Genomic DNA, 14,802 nt, shown 5'->3' on the forward strand with positions numbered 1-14,802 from the left:
GACCGTACAGTCGCTGGCACAAGTAATTCTATCGAACATATGTAAAAAAATTCCCTGCTCTCACCTGTGGGTCACGAGAGACCCGGTCGCAGGCGACTACTGTAATGATTAGAATTTTTATTCAAAATAGCCTTGATTGTAACAAGGTTTGAAATAGAGACATTTGTTTCTGTTCTTGACAATGTTTAATGTTTTTACTAATTTGTGTTCATGCAGTCCAGTGATCATTTTCCATAGCACATCTAATTATGTTCCCAGTTATTTTCACTCTATATTAATGCTATAGCATAGATTGAAATATGTCCTTGAACAATTTATTCACTCTCAATGTCAATAATTGTCAAACTAGAAAGCATTCTTACCATTTTAGCTTCCTGCGAATTTAACGCATACTTCGTCCTCTATAGCTCGCCATAGTCATCAAATTAATCTTTCCACCCCATCATTTCGCTCGGTCGTAATTTCAAAAATGTTCCATCCCACGATTTCCACGTTCTACTACCTGTGTCCCGGCCATTCTGTTTCCACGTGAGCGTAACACGAGATTAGGCGTGCGCCTCTCCCGTAAACAAATTAAATTAGATTAAAATTAAACATTCGTCCACCCCCGATCGTAAATTCCGGAAGCGGGGGACTTAGGGGTGCAGCAGCAGCATCAACGCGAACTATGCGCGTGTTACGAGAGAGCAAGCGAGCGAGAGAGAGAGAGAGAGAGGGGGGGTGGGAATCAAGAGGAGAAAGGGGCGTGCACAGTCGTGTAAACCTAATTGCCATTTGCATAAATTCGATTAGACGCAGATCCCGGGTTATTAGCAGTCATGAAAGTAAAACGTTGCAAAATAGGGCGCATGAATAATAAACTCCTCGGGGGAGATTTGGGATATACGTCGGACGCCGTAAACGCGGGGGATGAAACCGTTCGAAAGAACGACGGGGGTTGCGAGTCTCCCCATGGACCACAATGTTGCGAATCCAACTATAGGCAGATGTCATTTCGCTGACCGTGACCGAAATCTTCTAATTTTTACAAGCCCTCGAATCACTGTCGAGAAACGTCTGCAAAATTGATGTTATGGAGCCTGGTAACTGTGGATTTGAGGCATTTATGACAATAAATGACGAAATATACGACAGTGTAAAAACAGGGGGAACTTGAAAACAGCGTATATTTGTTCGCGATAGTCTCCCGATTCCAACGATACCAAACACGATACAGTTCGGATCGCATTTACGCGTTTAACCCACGATAAAGTGGAACCTCTGTTATCCGAACTCGTCAGAGCGACCTTAGGATTATAGAACATTTATTTATCCACGGTGAATCTGACACCGTATCTTTATATATTTACTGATTTGTACAGTGAGTCGTGTTGTATATGGAACGCTTCAGATCGAACTGGTTTATTATGAATTATTATCCTCGGTTCGGATAATCGAGGGTGTACTGAATCGTGCATTAAACGAGCAATTATGCTTCGAATGGGGTCGTGTTTGGACTCGTTTCAATCAGAAAAGTATCGCGAATATGTATAATGTCTTTGATTAATATTTCAGGCATGTTTACAACTGTTCACTGTACGTCATCGGTTCGGATAATCGAGGTTCCCGAATATACTTTGAACTGCGTCGTGTTTGGACTCATTCTGCTGAGAAAAACGTCACGAAAACTGACAACTGCTGTAAAATATCGTACCTATTGACACATATTTTTATAAAATAACAATCGTTCGTCTTCGACCATCCTTTAAAACCAACGCAACGCTGGAAAATTCTTCAAACCAATATTTTATCGGTACGAATACGGTTAGCTAACTTATTCCCAGACCCAATGTTTGCAGTGTGAAGATTAGCACAGCAGTTCAGTTAATAAAACAGTCGTAAAATCCGCAGAAGATTTCCGTCGACTATGTCGCGAAGTTAAGGTGGTATAGTGTATCGCTTCCAGGAGAGACGGTGGGGGGGGGGGGCACTGTGTGTAATCCGTGCAAATAAAATTTCGGGGTTCCCCGACGCATATTCATTACTCACCGGCTAGGACACCAGCCATGTAGACAGCCGCGATCCTGAGGCTTCCGTGAACCATTTCCAGGGGAAGTCCCACGATCACCTGCACTCCCAGGTTGAACAGCAGGTGAAGCCACCTGAAACGCAAGCATAGGGTATACTCCCTGTTCCCAGTACCCCCACGCTTTGTTCAAACGAACGACGTGCGTGACCAGCCCGCCCGGTTCATTAAAAGCCACGATGTAAAAGAATTTGTATAATAACAAGGGAGTATCTCGACCTTTGCCCCTCTTCTTCCACTCACGTTTGTTAGCCCTAGAAAACTCGGCAGACATCGCGACTACCGCGTCCTTATCGAACGGGGCTGCGGCCTGTTTGAATTTCCCGCCACGTTTACTACGGCACACTGATTGGAACTTTTAAAAAATTCTGAAGAATTTTTTTGACTTCATTAAGTACTTGTTGAAGGTAATTGTTAGGTAATAATACCGACGTCAAGTATTACTGCACCGTTTTTACTTAATTTGATTGTTGCTAAATTTTTTTAGAGGGAGCATAATTAGCTGGAAAATTGTTTTTGCAAACGCTGTCCCCCGTAATTTGTTATTTATTATTTTGAGAAAATAACGCGAGGCTTCAAGGTTTTAGTAATATTTATTTTAACGTGTTTCAACTGTTCTTTTTTTAATTAATTTATAACAAAGTGAAGTGAACAACGTTTACACACAGTTGATTTAGATGTTACGGCAATTTGTCTGCTTTCAGTTGAACAATTTGCAACATAAGAGGCAAAAGGAGACACCCGGCACTGTTTTGCCTTAATTAGATTGTTGCTTAACTTTTGACAACGAGCGTACCGGCCAGACAGAGTGGAATAATGGCCGCGGACGAGAGCACAGAGATTTCTCTAATTTTCATTATTGCATAGAATATGTATGGAGTTTCGTGCTAAACCGAATGAAAATTAAAATTATCACTCTGCCCCGTTCTCACATTATTATGATTCCTATAATTATTCATCCTTTATGCGTTCCTCTTTTTTTTTTCGTACCGTTCTCGTATATCTATATATCGTGGCTGTTGCGTGACTGAAAGTTTTCCATTACGTTCCATTCTCAGTCGGTTTATCTGAACCCCCGGATCTAATTACCAACAGAAATTATAATGTTCTTATGATTAGTCAGCGAATCTTTACTGCTGCTAATTATCGTCGTCGTGCATTACCCACCATAGCGTACCGTATGAGAGCCATTCCAGACTTGAATTCTCTTCGCAGTTGTGAAAAAGAATTTTCGCTCGCTCTCCGTCCATTCTTTTGTTTAAATACTGTCAAAATATATGGTGAACAATATCAAACAATTCCACTTCTTTTTTTTAAATATTACTACACAACATTCAATTCTATAACGGATTTTTTAATTTACTTTATATCGATTTACTTCCAAATTTACTGTGCCTGCTATTTATTAAATTGTTATTGTGGATTTTTATTTTTTATAGAGCGTTGTTTAATTTAGTCGAGCCTTTTTTTTTAATAAAATAGTTGATATAAAGCAGTGACCAATGTAAGAGTTCTACAATTAAATAGCATCACAGTAATGTCTCCTTGAAAGGTATATTATATATTATTTATTTAAACATTGCAGAACTCTTTTTAATTACTTCCCCATGAAACCCTTACCAACACACGCGTGACATTTTGCTGATTAAAATGAGACCAAACACGATACAATTCAGTTTATACTCATTCAATCCTCGATTGAATAAAATTGTCACTGAGATCAGTTCGGATAACAGAGATTCCACTAAATCGCGTATTACGCGATCAAAAACAATCGAAACCACGTCGTGTGGGGTATCATTTTATTCGGAAAAACGTCACGGATACACGTGCGTGTGTAATTGCAAATTTTCTTGTTTTAGACAATCAACGCAATCCAAAATTGAGATATAGTTCCTCACGAACGTTTTAAAACATCATGCGTCGCAGCGCCAAAGAGCCGCGATTAGGCTGACGTGTGGAATCGTCTCACTGGAATTCCAACGGTTCTCTTCGGACGCGCTCGTCGCACAGAAAAGGTAAAACGAGGAAAAATAAGGAAAGTCGGGGGCGCAACCGGGACACTTAAACAAGACCTTCATTAATGTACCTTGTGTCGCGCAAAATAAGAATTTTGTTAAATCAATTGCAAGGAACGTAGGCTAAACTGAGTTTCCGATTGCCGAACAATTTTATTAAATTAAAAATATATAGATTTTTACGCTTCAATTCTATTAATCTTCCTTTCGTTTTAAATGTCACACCGCGATTTTCATCCCAAACGCACAAAATCCCCAGTTTGACGATCGACAAACAAAAACTGAGACCATTTAAACAATAAATTCATTAATAAATTGTGTGCCTTGCAACATAAGAATTTGTTCCCCCCCTCGAGCAATTTTAATAAATTAAGAATACATACATTTTTATATTTGAACGCTGTCAATTTTGCTATCGTTTTAAGTGTCACCCAACACCACGGTTTTCACCCACAAGACTGACGATCAACAAACAAAAACTGAGACCATTTAAACAATAAATTCATTAATAAATTGTGTGCCTTGCAACATAAGAATTTGTTCTCCCTCTCGAACAGTTTTAATAAATTAAGAATACATACATTTTTATATTTGAACGCTGTCAATTTTGCTATCGTTTTAAGTGTCACCCAACACCACGGTTTTCACCCAAAAGTCTGACGATCAACAAACAAAAACTGAGACCATTTAAACAATAAATTCATTAATAAATTGTGTGCCTTGCACCATAAGAATTTGTTCTCCCTCTCGAACAGTTTTAATAAATTAAGAATACATACGTTTTTACATTTGAACGCTGTCAATTTTGCTATCGTTTTAAGTGTCACGCAACACCACGATTGGTGTTGGAACAAAAACGAATTTCCAAACCAGGCCAAACCGAAACCTGCTGGCACGTGCATCGAGTGACAGTTTCCACGCTAGCAGACCGAATGGAAAAGGCAATCGACATCGGCAGAATGGCGGAGTGTACAGGTCGGAAACGGGGAACGATAGAAAAGTGGCCGCGTGAAAGGAATCTTAGCCCGTGGAGGGTTTCCGCGCCGTCGAGCGCGACAGATAAGCGTGCGCGCGCGATCATCTTTCCGCGAGAAAACTTTTCCCGGGGCTTCGGCCAGATAAAATTCATAATTGCTTTAATTCCGGGCGGCGATAGCCGAATTTGCCAGCGAGAGAACCCGGCACCGTTCTTTCGAACCCGCCACTTCGCCTTTTATCTTCTCACAGTGCTTTTCCGCGAGCTCTTTCCAGCTCCGGTTTGATTTGTGTCCGGTGAACTCGCTCGCAGTCTCGTAAAAACTGTCGGTCACCGAGATTAATCATCGGCTTCTCCCCCGGGGAACTCACACGGCGAACTACTCTCCCATTTGGCACCGTCTTCGCGAAGAATTCGCGAAATTATGCGGTTTTTCAACATGGAAATTCGATTATAACTGTTTTGATTTTCAGAATTTTCAAACGGGACTTCCACCAGTTTATTCCTGACGTTTTTCCGAGTAAAACGATACCCCACACGATGCGGTTCGAGTTGTATTTGTTTGCGTAATCCGCGATATAATGGAACCTCTATTATCCGAACTGATTTGGAAGACGCCGCTGTGAAGATAATAGAATAGTCGTTTAGACACAGTGACCGATTAAATATTTACTGATTCGTAGCACGAATTGTGACGTGTATGGGTCGCTTTAGGTTAAACTGTTTAAACGATACCTTCAGTTCGGATAGTCGAGGTTTTGCTATAATCGTGAATCGAACAAGTAAATGTGCACTGAATGACCTCGTGTTTGGGCTCGTTTTAACCAGAAAATTCTCAGGAATATGTTGGTACATGTTTCGTAAAGAAATAGTAATACAAATTTTCGAAAAAAATCTGAATCAATTAAATTTTGTGATTTGTATAAAACATCTCGAAGGACTTTCAGGATGTTTGAAAAATTGTAGCATAGTGATGAGAAGATGGTAAATATAAATTTTGATTTTTTCATGGCCGGAGGGCCGTTCTAGAACGCAGTGCGATGCAAAATGGCGGGAAACAGGAGAACATCGAGAACAGCCGATCGCAGAGTGTGTTCGGTGCGTCGACCGCATTGCAACTAGACGCGACGGTGCTCAGACTCGTCGAGGATGCAAATTGTGCGCTTAATAGGCTCACGTTTTGCTCGAGCGACTCAGCTTGCATGTCAGCCGAGTCGGCCCACGGTTTCTGGAATTCCGTCCTCGCCGCAGCTTTTTCTTCTGCTTTCCCCGGCCAGGGGGAACTCGCGGAGAAAGCTGTCGATATCCGGTAAAATTTCGAATCCTAACAAGAACGCACTACTCCGGAGAATTAAATAAACAATTTTTCATCTTCTGTGATCCTGCCAAATATTCTTTCAGATTTCGCGCATCCTTTTCTTGTGAAATCGTCAGAAATTGTGTTTACCATAAAAATAAGACGTCGTAAAAATAAAAATTGCTTCTGTCCAGTTGAACATATGTAAATTGAAATAATTGTGTAAAATTCGAGGAGAATAAATCACGTCGAATAAAACAACAAGATAGAGAATTAAATTCGTAATTAGTTGCTGTAGCACGCACTTAAGCCGAACAATTTTAATTTTGCAGAAAGACGGACGCTATCGACAGCTACTCAATTTTGCGCGCGCAATTCGTCTCGCGCCGTGAAGCGGGATTAGGTTAGAAGCGTAAACGAACGAGAAAATAAAGAGGACGGGAATAAAGTTTACTCACGATGGGAATATTTCGCGAGAGAGCCGAAGAGACGTGTTCGAGTTCCCGTTCGAGGACAATTTGCAAATGCGAAAGACGGTAAGGGGTGGGGAGAGGGGGAGGGGGCGAGCGCGCGCGCGCGCGCGCGCGCTAGCATCGATTCGCGGGGAGTGTGTAATTCTCGAAATGGATCGTCGCAAAAAAGGGAGCCTCCTGGAGGCACTTCCGTTTCGAGGACGTTCGTTGGGAAAAACGATAAGATAGAGGGAATGTCTCCTGGCCCCCCTTAGCGTCGCGCTTAACCGTCTTTCGCATCCATCGGCGATGGAAGCCCGACAATCCGTTGTAATTCGTCCGCGACGACGATGTTGAAGGACTAGCCTAATTGCTGTCCAATTAGCTGACGACTGTCTGAACCTCCTTTCCCCCCTTTGCGTCTCCCTCTACTTCTACGCGATGAGGGGATTCGAGTTTCCCGGCGCGCGGGAATTTTAAAAATGGATTGCTTGTTCTTAAGAAGAACCGAGTAGTGCTTGTAATTGAAAACAATTTGGAGTGTTCAAAAAATTAATTTACTACAAATATTTTTATATGAAAACACTTGTATAGAAACAAATGCATATTTAACTTGACAGTACAAGTTTCAGTGAAAATAAAGAGAAACATTAATAAATTGTAAATAAATCCTCGTATCTCGATATTTGATCAAATATTACCCTGCCAAGAATTCATATTCGCATAATGGTTCGAAGAAACGTACAAATATGAATGTATAATAGGAAAATAAATAACATTCGGAGCTCGTTCTCCCAAAAATCGAGACACCATGATCAGATGGCTGCCAGACGTACGTTCGCATAAAACGGCGCGATAGCAACGATAAAAACCAGCTCGAGAATCACGAGACATTTTTCGCATTAATAACCAGAATCGTTTGATAACGGTTCGAAAGGGAGAACCGGCCAGGGGGTTGCTGATAAGGGATACTCGATGGCGTGTAGGTACTGTGAACGTACCTTTTTACGTAACTGCGAAATTATGCGCAATGGATAGACTGTCCTGTCGCTGCTCTTATCGAGCCCCGATGCTGCTCCAATAAAATAATCCTTCGCGGCCATCTTGAAACCAAACCAAAACGGGTGTTTTCTCGATATATGTCAACAACACGAAACTGAGCAAGCGGCATCGTCGATCGAACTAAAAATTTCGCGAAAAAGCGTCGGAATAGTTTAGACGGTAAAAAGTTGCAAGGCACGCGTGTGTGGGTGAGCGCGTGCGCGCGCGCGCGCGCGTTTTCCAGAAGAAAAGAGGTAACCTGGTTGAAAGGAGCCGGGCAAACGGAACTATTTCCGTTTCCATTAGTTCGGATTACAGGCCGAAATGTTTAACGCGATTCGAGAGTTGTTCGCAAAATTGTTTTCGAAACGTTTCACGGTTCCGCGGGAAACACGACGCGCTTTCTCGCTGCTCCGGTGAACTTGGATTTGCCTTGCAACGTGCCTCGAATGGACGGAATTGTTTATGGGCGCACAATCCAGAGCGGATCTCCCTTGGCGGAAGCCGGCTTTTGATCTTTTTGTTTGCGATAACACCTTCAGTTCTACGCCCACCACATGGAATAATTAATTCTATTTAATTTCCCCCTAGCCTTCCCCCCCCCCCCCTCCTCAACCCCTAGCTTCGGACATTGTTTGATTGAGCCCCCGCCTGAAATTACGCCCGCAAGGAACGCGAAATTCCTATTTAGATGAACATCGCCAGCACGCTTCGCGGGCAGAGATATTTATGCGTTTATTTTCCGTCTTGAGAATCCGATCGGATTGTTTCCACCGTTTCGAATTTCCACCGTCACAACAAAATGTACGTCGCGGACCCCACAGCGCGATTCTACACCCCCGATTTAGTCGAAAATGACTATAAGGAACCCCCCGCAAAATCGACCTTGAACGCGAAAAACAAGGTCACAAAAACCCAAATTTTCTGTGCTCCAAAAATTATATGCACTTCAACGTCATTTCGGAAGAGAACGGTTGAGTTGCGACCTACGGTCGCAAAAAGATTTTTTTTTGTTTTCTTTTGACCTTGTTTTTCACGTTCAAGGTCACTTTTGCGGGGCTTTCCTTATAGTCGTTTTCGACTAAATCGGGGGTGTAGAATCGCGCTGTGGTGTCCGCGACATCTAATTTTGCGACACCTTGTACTTTTCTGGGAGAAAGGGTTCCCGCTTGACGCGAAGGGTCGTCATCGGTCCTCCGCGCGTCTCGTGGGTTCGTAGCCGGGTGCAGGGGCGCCGTGAGAAAGGTGCAAGTCGAGAAAAATCGAGACAATCGCGGTAATTGCAGGAAGTGAACGCGGCACACGGTCGGGTCAGACAATGGTATCGCAGCGTTCGCGAAAATAGGAGAGCCCGGTATGCCGTCGGTGCGGTGCGGTGCGGTATCCTCGAAAAGATGTTTCCGTGCCACGTCCGCGGACAGGAACGAAGCGAACAGCGTGATCTGTGTGGGTGGCGAAACGTCCGAGGAACATTCCTTGTACAACGGAATTAGCGCCAAGATCGGATCATCGCTCGCCATCCAATCGGAGTGGCGAAGTCGATAGTAATTCCGGGAAAATGGAAACGCAAAATCGACTTCGAGCGTCACTCATTCCGCCAATTCGTTCCTTCACTCGCATCCGCCTCGCCATTCGATCATTCGCTCAAATGATCTGCTTTGTTCATCCGTAACCATTTCTTTTTTTGCCAATTTTGCCAAACCTATAATTTTTCATATTTGTTCCATTTCCACATTTTAAACCTCATTTTGCAACCGGCTCGTTCAGAAGAATTTTCTTTCCGTCATAAAGCTTGCAATTTTACTTTTGAAACTAAAAAATTTAATTTTTTACTCAATTCGTTCACAACAATTTTATTTCAGTCACGAAGCTTTTACAATTGTACTGTATCCACAATTTCCATCTGCACTATTAATTTTGAAATTTCGGATTTAATTTTTGTCTCAATTCGTTCACAACAATTTTATTTCAGTCACGAAGCTTTTACAATTGTACTGTATCTACAGTTTTCATCTGCACTATTCATTTTGAAATTTGAAATTTAATTTTTGACTGAATTCGTTCGCAAAAATGTTATTTTAGTCCCCAAAACCGTGCGATTCTACTGTATTTGCACATAGAATTTTAATTTTTCGATGTCAAATCGACTTTTCAAAGTTGAACTTACCACATCATTTTACGCTTAATCTCGTGTTCCGGCAACGATCAAACCCTCGCAAAATCAGCCGAACTTTCGCGAATTTTCGCAAAGGCAGGGGCAGACCATGTCCCTCTGACCGGCTCGCAAAAAAACCTCGCGAAAGTCGTTTCGAAACGAAGCCGAGTCTCCCCCGGAACGCTTTAGAACCCGCCATAAATTCGAGCCGATCGCTCCGCAGTATATTTCGCGAGCGTTCCCCGCCGCACGTTTTTCGCCGATCCTTTGTATTCGCTTATAAAAATGCAATTGGCCGGAGAACGGGTGCGCGCGCGCGGTTCTAAACAAATTTCCCCGGGAAGAATTGATTCCGAGCAGAAGTTGCCGCGGGTTTCCCCATAGAGGAAAAAGGGGGAATCGAGTCATCGGCGTGTGTACAAGGACTCGATTTAAATAACGGCGTTCATCTTGCAAATATGCGAGCGCGGATCCTTCGTCACCGATGCAAGGGACCATTATGCATGCCCGACGAGCGGAACCATTATGCCGCGGCCGACTCGCCTAATGTCGTATAAATGCAGAAAAGAAGGCCTCATCCTTGATGCGACACGTGCGCGGACGAACTTCTGCTTGTTCCGCGGAACAATTGCATTTTACATGGGACTCTGTCGGGAGAGTTTCATCGAACCCTACCTAGGCATCTGTTGCAAAAATTCCAGCAATTAGAAACTCGAACAGATTCTCCGATCCATTAGCAATCTTCCGAAAATCGTCCGATCTTGTCTAGAGATCTTTATAAATTGACTGCGGGTAGCGCTGTTGCGTGCAAACAATTTTTTCCATCGACTTTCCATGCTCATTGACATTTTTTTAGTCACTACCTTATAGAGTCACTACCTTCTCATAGAGCACGAAAAGACGAGTCCAACGAGTACCATGGCCATACCTTTTCGATCACTCGATTTCGAGATATTCGCGTCTGAAAGAATTGAACATCTTTTCAAAAAATTCTTTCAGACACAAATATCTCGAGATTGAGTGATCGAAATGGTATGGTCATGGTACTCGTTGGATTCGTCTTTTCATGCTCTACAAGAATATCTGAGAAAAAGTATAAGTTGTCGTTTAACAAAAAGTCTAACAAGTTTTATAACAGTGTCAGTTTGTTCTAGGATATTCATAGTATCATTAACGTGTTCGTGGATGAATTGACTGAGCCAATGAGAGGACAAAAGGGCAAGAGGTGGTGGTGTGAAAGGATTCCAGTTAAACGTAGGACAATAGAAGCGGGGTGATTAGTATTATCGGCTCGATCGCGCGGAGAACGCTGGAATCGGTTCGTTATTGGACCCGCGAAACGCTGAGACATCAAGCTCGACAAACTGGTCCCACGGTTCGTACGATAAGTAAGAAGTTTTCGGGGTGTAATTAACAACTGGAAAGTAGTTAGAACGGCTGACAACCTTACCAGCGTCTGCGGAACGTTCGAGTCAACTTGCTGAAACTACACCTTTATTCTGACGTTCCTCGATCGGCCATACTCCGCAAACCCTTTTGCGATCAACAGACTGGGGATTTTTATGCGAAATCAAAGACGAGCTTTTCGTTTCTTAATTACACTTATAAAGTTGAAATCTATACAAAATTTTGTGAGTTGTTTAAAGGTTTTTATTTATTTTTTTTTATATTGTTATCAATTTATTTTATATTATTATCAACTCAAAGTGTCCGCCATTATTGTGAATAAGCTGTAGGCGAACGTTGTGGCTCCCCGGATTAGCGATTCCGACGCGAAACGACCGAAAATCGAACGAAATCGGCCGACGCGAAATTATTTCGACTACTTCTCGCTAATCCGGGGAGGTTGAACGAACTTTCACCCGTCTCGTTCGGTAAGAGTCACGATCTTCGCGACTCCTCTTTCCGATCTTCTTCGTTTTTCTCTCTGACTGTCTCTCTTCTCGCTGCTTGCACACAGGCGTGCCTTTTTCCCTTTTCTCTTTTCCCGTGGACGGTGTGCGGGGGTGGAAAGGACGGAACGATAGAACGAGGCCGGTAGAGAGAAGTTTTCAGCAGCGAAGCTCTCTAAATTATTCATGGAAACGCCAGATAAGGCGACCATTTTCCCTACGTGCGTATGGAAACGGTGATAAGAGTGACCCGACGTTTTCCCATAGACCGTGCTCTCCTGCTCGCTCGCTCGGGCGCGCGCGCACCCACTTTCTTCCATCCCTTTCTTCTTTCTCTTTGTTCCATCCCTCCGCTCCCCTATCCTTCTCCAGCCGTTATCAGTCTTCCGTGAAAGTAGTTTTCTTGTTGCCGAAAGGATACTGTAGCGTGCCCGGTTATTAATGCGATGAGTCGTATTTCTTTTGGCCACCTCGGATCGATCGCTTTTCGAACGCTTAACCTTTTATCTGACGCCCCATAATCCCCTCGCATTCGAAATTCCATCCTTCATCCCCTAAATTCAGATATTTCAGACATTTAGCCGGTTCATTCGTTTCGGAAAATTTGCATACTTTTTGGTTAGGTACGAATGAACATTTTTTTTTTTTAACATACACACCTCTTGTATTTTACAAGTTAGAGTTGCAAATGGGAATATTTTTTTAGTCCTTTCTAACATAGTAAAAATCCGAATTGTGTAGATTGAGAAAAGGGGTTTGAAAATATGTGATAATCTTTCGAATCACTAATCCGAGGAGCTACAGTGTTAGTCCGTGGTTATTGACAAAGATGGCGGACATTTCGATGATCGATTTTTATACCCTGGAATTTATATTCCAACTCACCTAATATTTCGATTTAAAATTGATTAGTGTCGCCAATCCGGGGAGTCGCAACTTCAGATTTGTTTCTGGGCTTGATAGAATCACGTTTTAGAGATCGTTGGACGTTTTTTCGGTCAGTTTTTGAGAATTTCAAATTCTGAGAAAACACGTCCTCGTTCCGCAGTTGGCGGTTCAAGTATGACAACATGCAAAGCAGATTTAGGGAAACCCACAAGGGTAAAAACAGAGAAGCCTACAATCATAAAAGTAGATAATCTAGCAACCCTGAGCAAAGATGGAGCAAAATGGGTGCACAAGAAGGTACAAGATGGCGTCGAAATGGCACCTACAGCGACAGTACATGATAAAAATGGTAGATTCTAAAAACTGAATAGTATGAATGTTAAACCATAAAACTGGTGAACAATGAAAATTAAGAGGTACAAAGAGTGAACAGTGAAAATAAAAATACTAAAAATTGAGTATAATAGAAAAATGATAAATAATAAAAATTGAGTGAAGATGAAATACTAAAGATAATGAACAGTAAAAGTAGTAAATAATAAAAATTGGGTGGCGCGAACAGTAAACAAATAGAGTTAGACGCACGATAATTTGTTATTTTGTTAAATCGATTTGCTCGCGGGTGCTTCTGACAAGCGAACGGTAATTCTAAAGCGAAAAATAATTTGAAAATCTTCCTGCGGGAAGCCCGCAACACGCAAAATTGTGATGCTGATAAAGCTTCGCCGGGAATTGTAAAGCGCGTTGGGCTGGATAAAAAACATTTTTTTCATTCCGCCGCCGCGGAAGTTCACCGTGAAAGGGTGAAATCATCCCTTAAAAATTTTCGCGTTTTCACGGTTCTCGGATGCAACTTTGTAACCGTACGAGGTAAAGCATCGTGAACAAAAATTACTCACTCTTTTACAGTCGGCCGCGTTTTCGTAAGAAAAACTTCCTACGATGCTTCATTTTAAAGTAACTCGGTTTATTCGTCTGTTCTTGAAGCAGCAAAAATGTGAAACATCGAAAATTACAATCAATTTGCATTATTCATTTACTATTTATACTACTCAATTTTTATTACACAATTACTTTTACCGATTACTATTTATATTCCTCGATTCTTAAATAGAAAATCTCAAAAAATAAAAACGCGTCCTCAACATCTCATCCAAGAACCAAATTTTTGAAAACTTTTTTTTCCAAAATGACAAATTCTCCCACACTATAGCCCCACACAAAAACTGCCGCAAATAAATATATTTCTCCCAGCCCCGTGATCTAAGACGTACCATCGAACCCTATGGTAATAACAGTGATCACTATAAATCCGCAATACACCTAAATAAATTTCAGCACCCTTCCATCCCCACCCTTCAGGGTGAGGGTGCAGGAACGGTGATAAAACAAGAGCTGGAGAGAATGGTATGGGTAAAAAGTTCGTCGAGACAGTTCTTTAGGAAAAATAGCCGATGGCGTAGACATTGGAAGGGGTAGAAAAGCGGGGATGAAAAGGGGGAGAAGGGGTGGAAGAAAACGTATTTTCCGGCGTGGGACCCGGTCGCGTGCCAGGACATTTACGTAATTCTGTTCGACTGGCGGAACGATGGTTGAATTCGATTCGATTCGATTCGCGTCGGTCGCAGGGAGATTGCAACGTGATTCGGGAAAGGGGTGGAGGGGTGTAAAAGGGTGGGGGTTGCAAAGCGAAATTAGCGTCAAGGATTAACGCGGCGCAGTTGCATCGAGTGCGTTCATGCTGCAGGCCGAGGGCCAATCACGAAATTTTAAGATCACTGATATTTTTTTCGTCGGAACCATATGTTCACTCTTGCATATTCTTATAGAGCATAAAAAGACGAATCCAATGAGTACAATAACCGTACCATTTCGATCATTCAATCTCGAGATATTTGTGTCTGAAAGAATTTTTTTAAAAGATGTTCAATTCTTTCAGACAGGGATATCTCGAGAACGGTTTATCGGAACGGTACAGTCATTATAGTCGTTGGATTCGTCTTTTCATGCTCTGCAAG

At 42.3% G+C, this 14,802-nt stretch overlaps 1 protein-coding gene across 1 annotated transcript in view; it reads right to left on the reverse strand.

Annotated features, from left to right (window-relative positions):
• Positions 1 to 14,802, reverse strand: part of Stet (stem cell tumor) — a 470,503-nt gene that overhangs the window by 15,430 nt on the left and 440,271 nt on the right. Inside the window, exon 8 of the mRNA XM_076796482.1 lies at positions 2,029 to 2,141. Coding sequence (XP_076652597.1) covers positions 2,029 to 2,141 — 113 coding nt within the window. The remainder of the gene's footprint in view (positions 1 to 2,028; positions 2,142 to 14,802) is intronic.

The sequence above is a fragment of the Halictus rubicundus genome, chromosome 11 (genome assembly GCF_050948215.1).
Source record: "Halictus rubicundus isolate RS-2024b chromosome 11, iyHalRubi1_principal, whole genome shotgun sequence".
In the NCBI taxonomy this organism is placed as follows: Eukaryota; Metazoa; Arthropoda; class Insecta; order Hymenoptera; family Halictidae; genus Halictus; species Halictus rubicundus.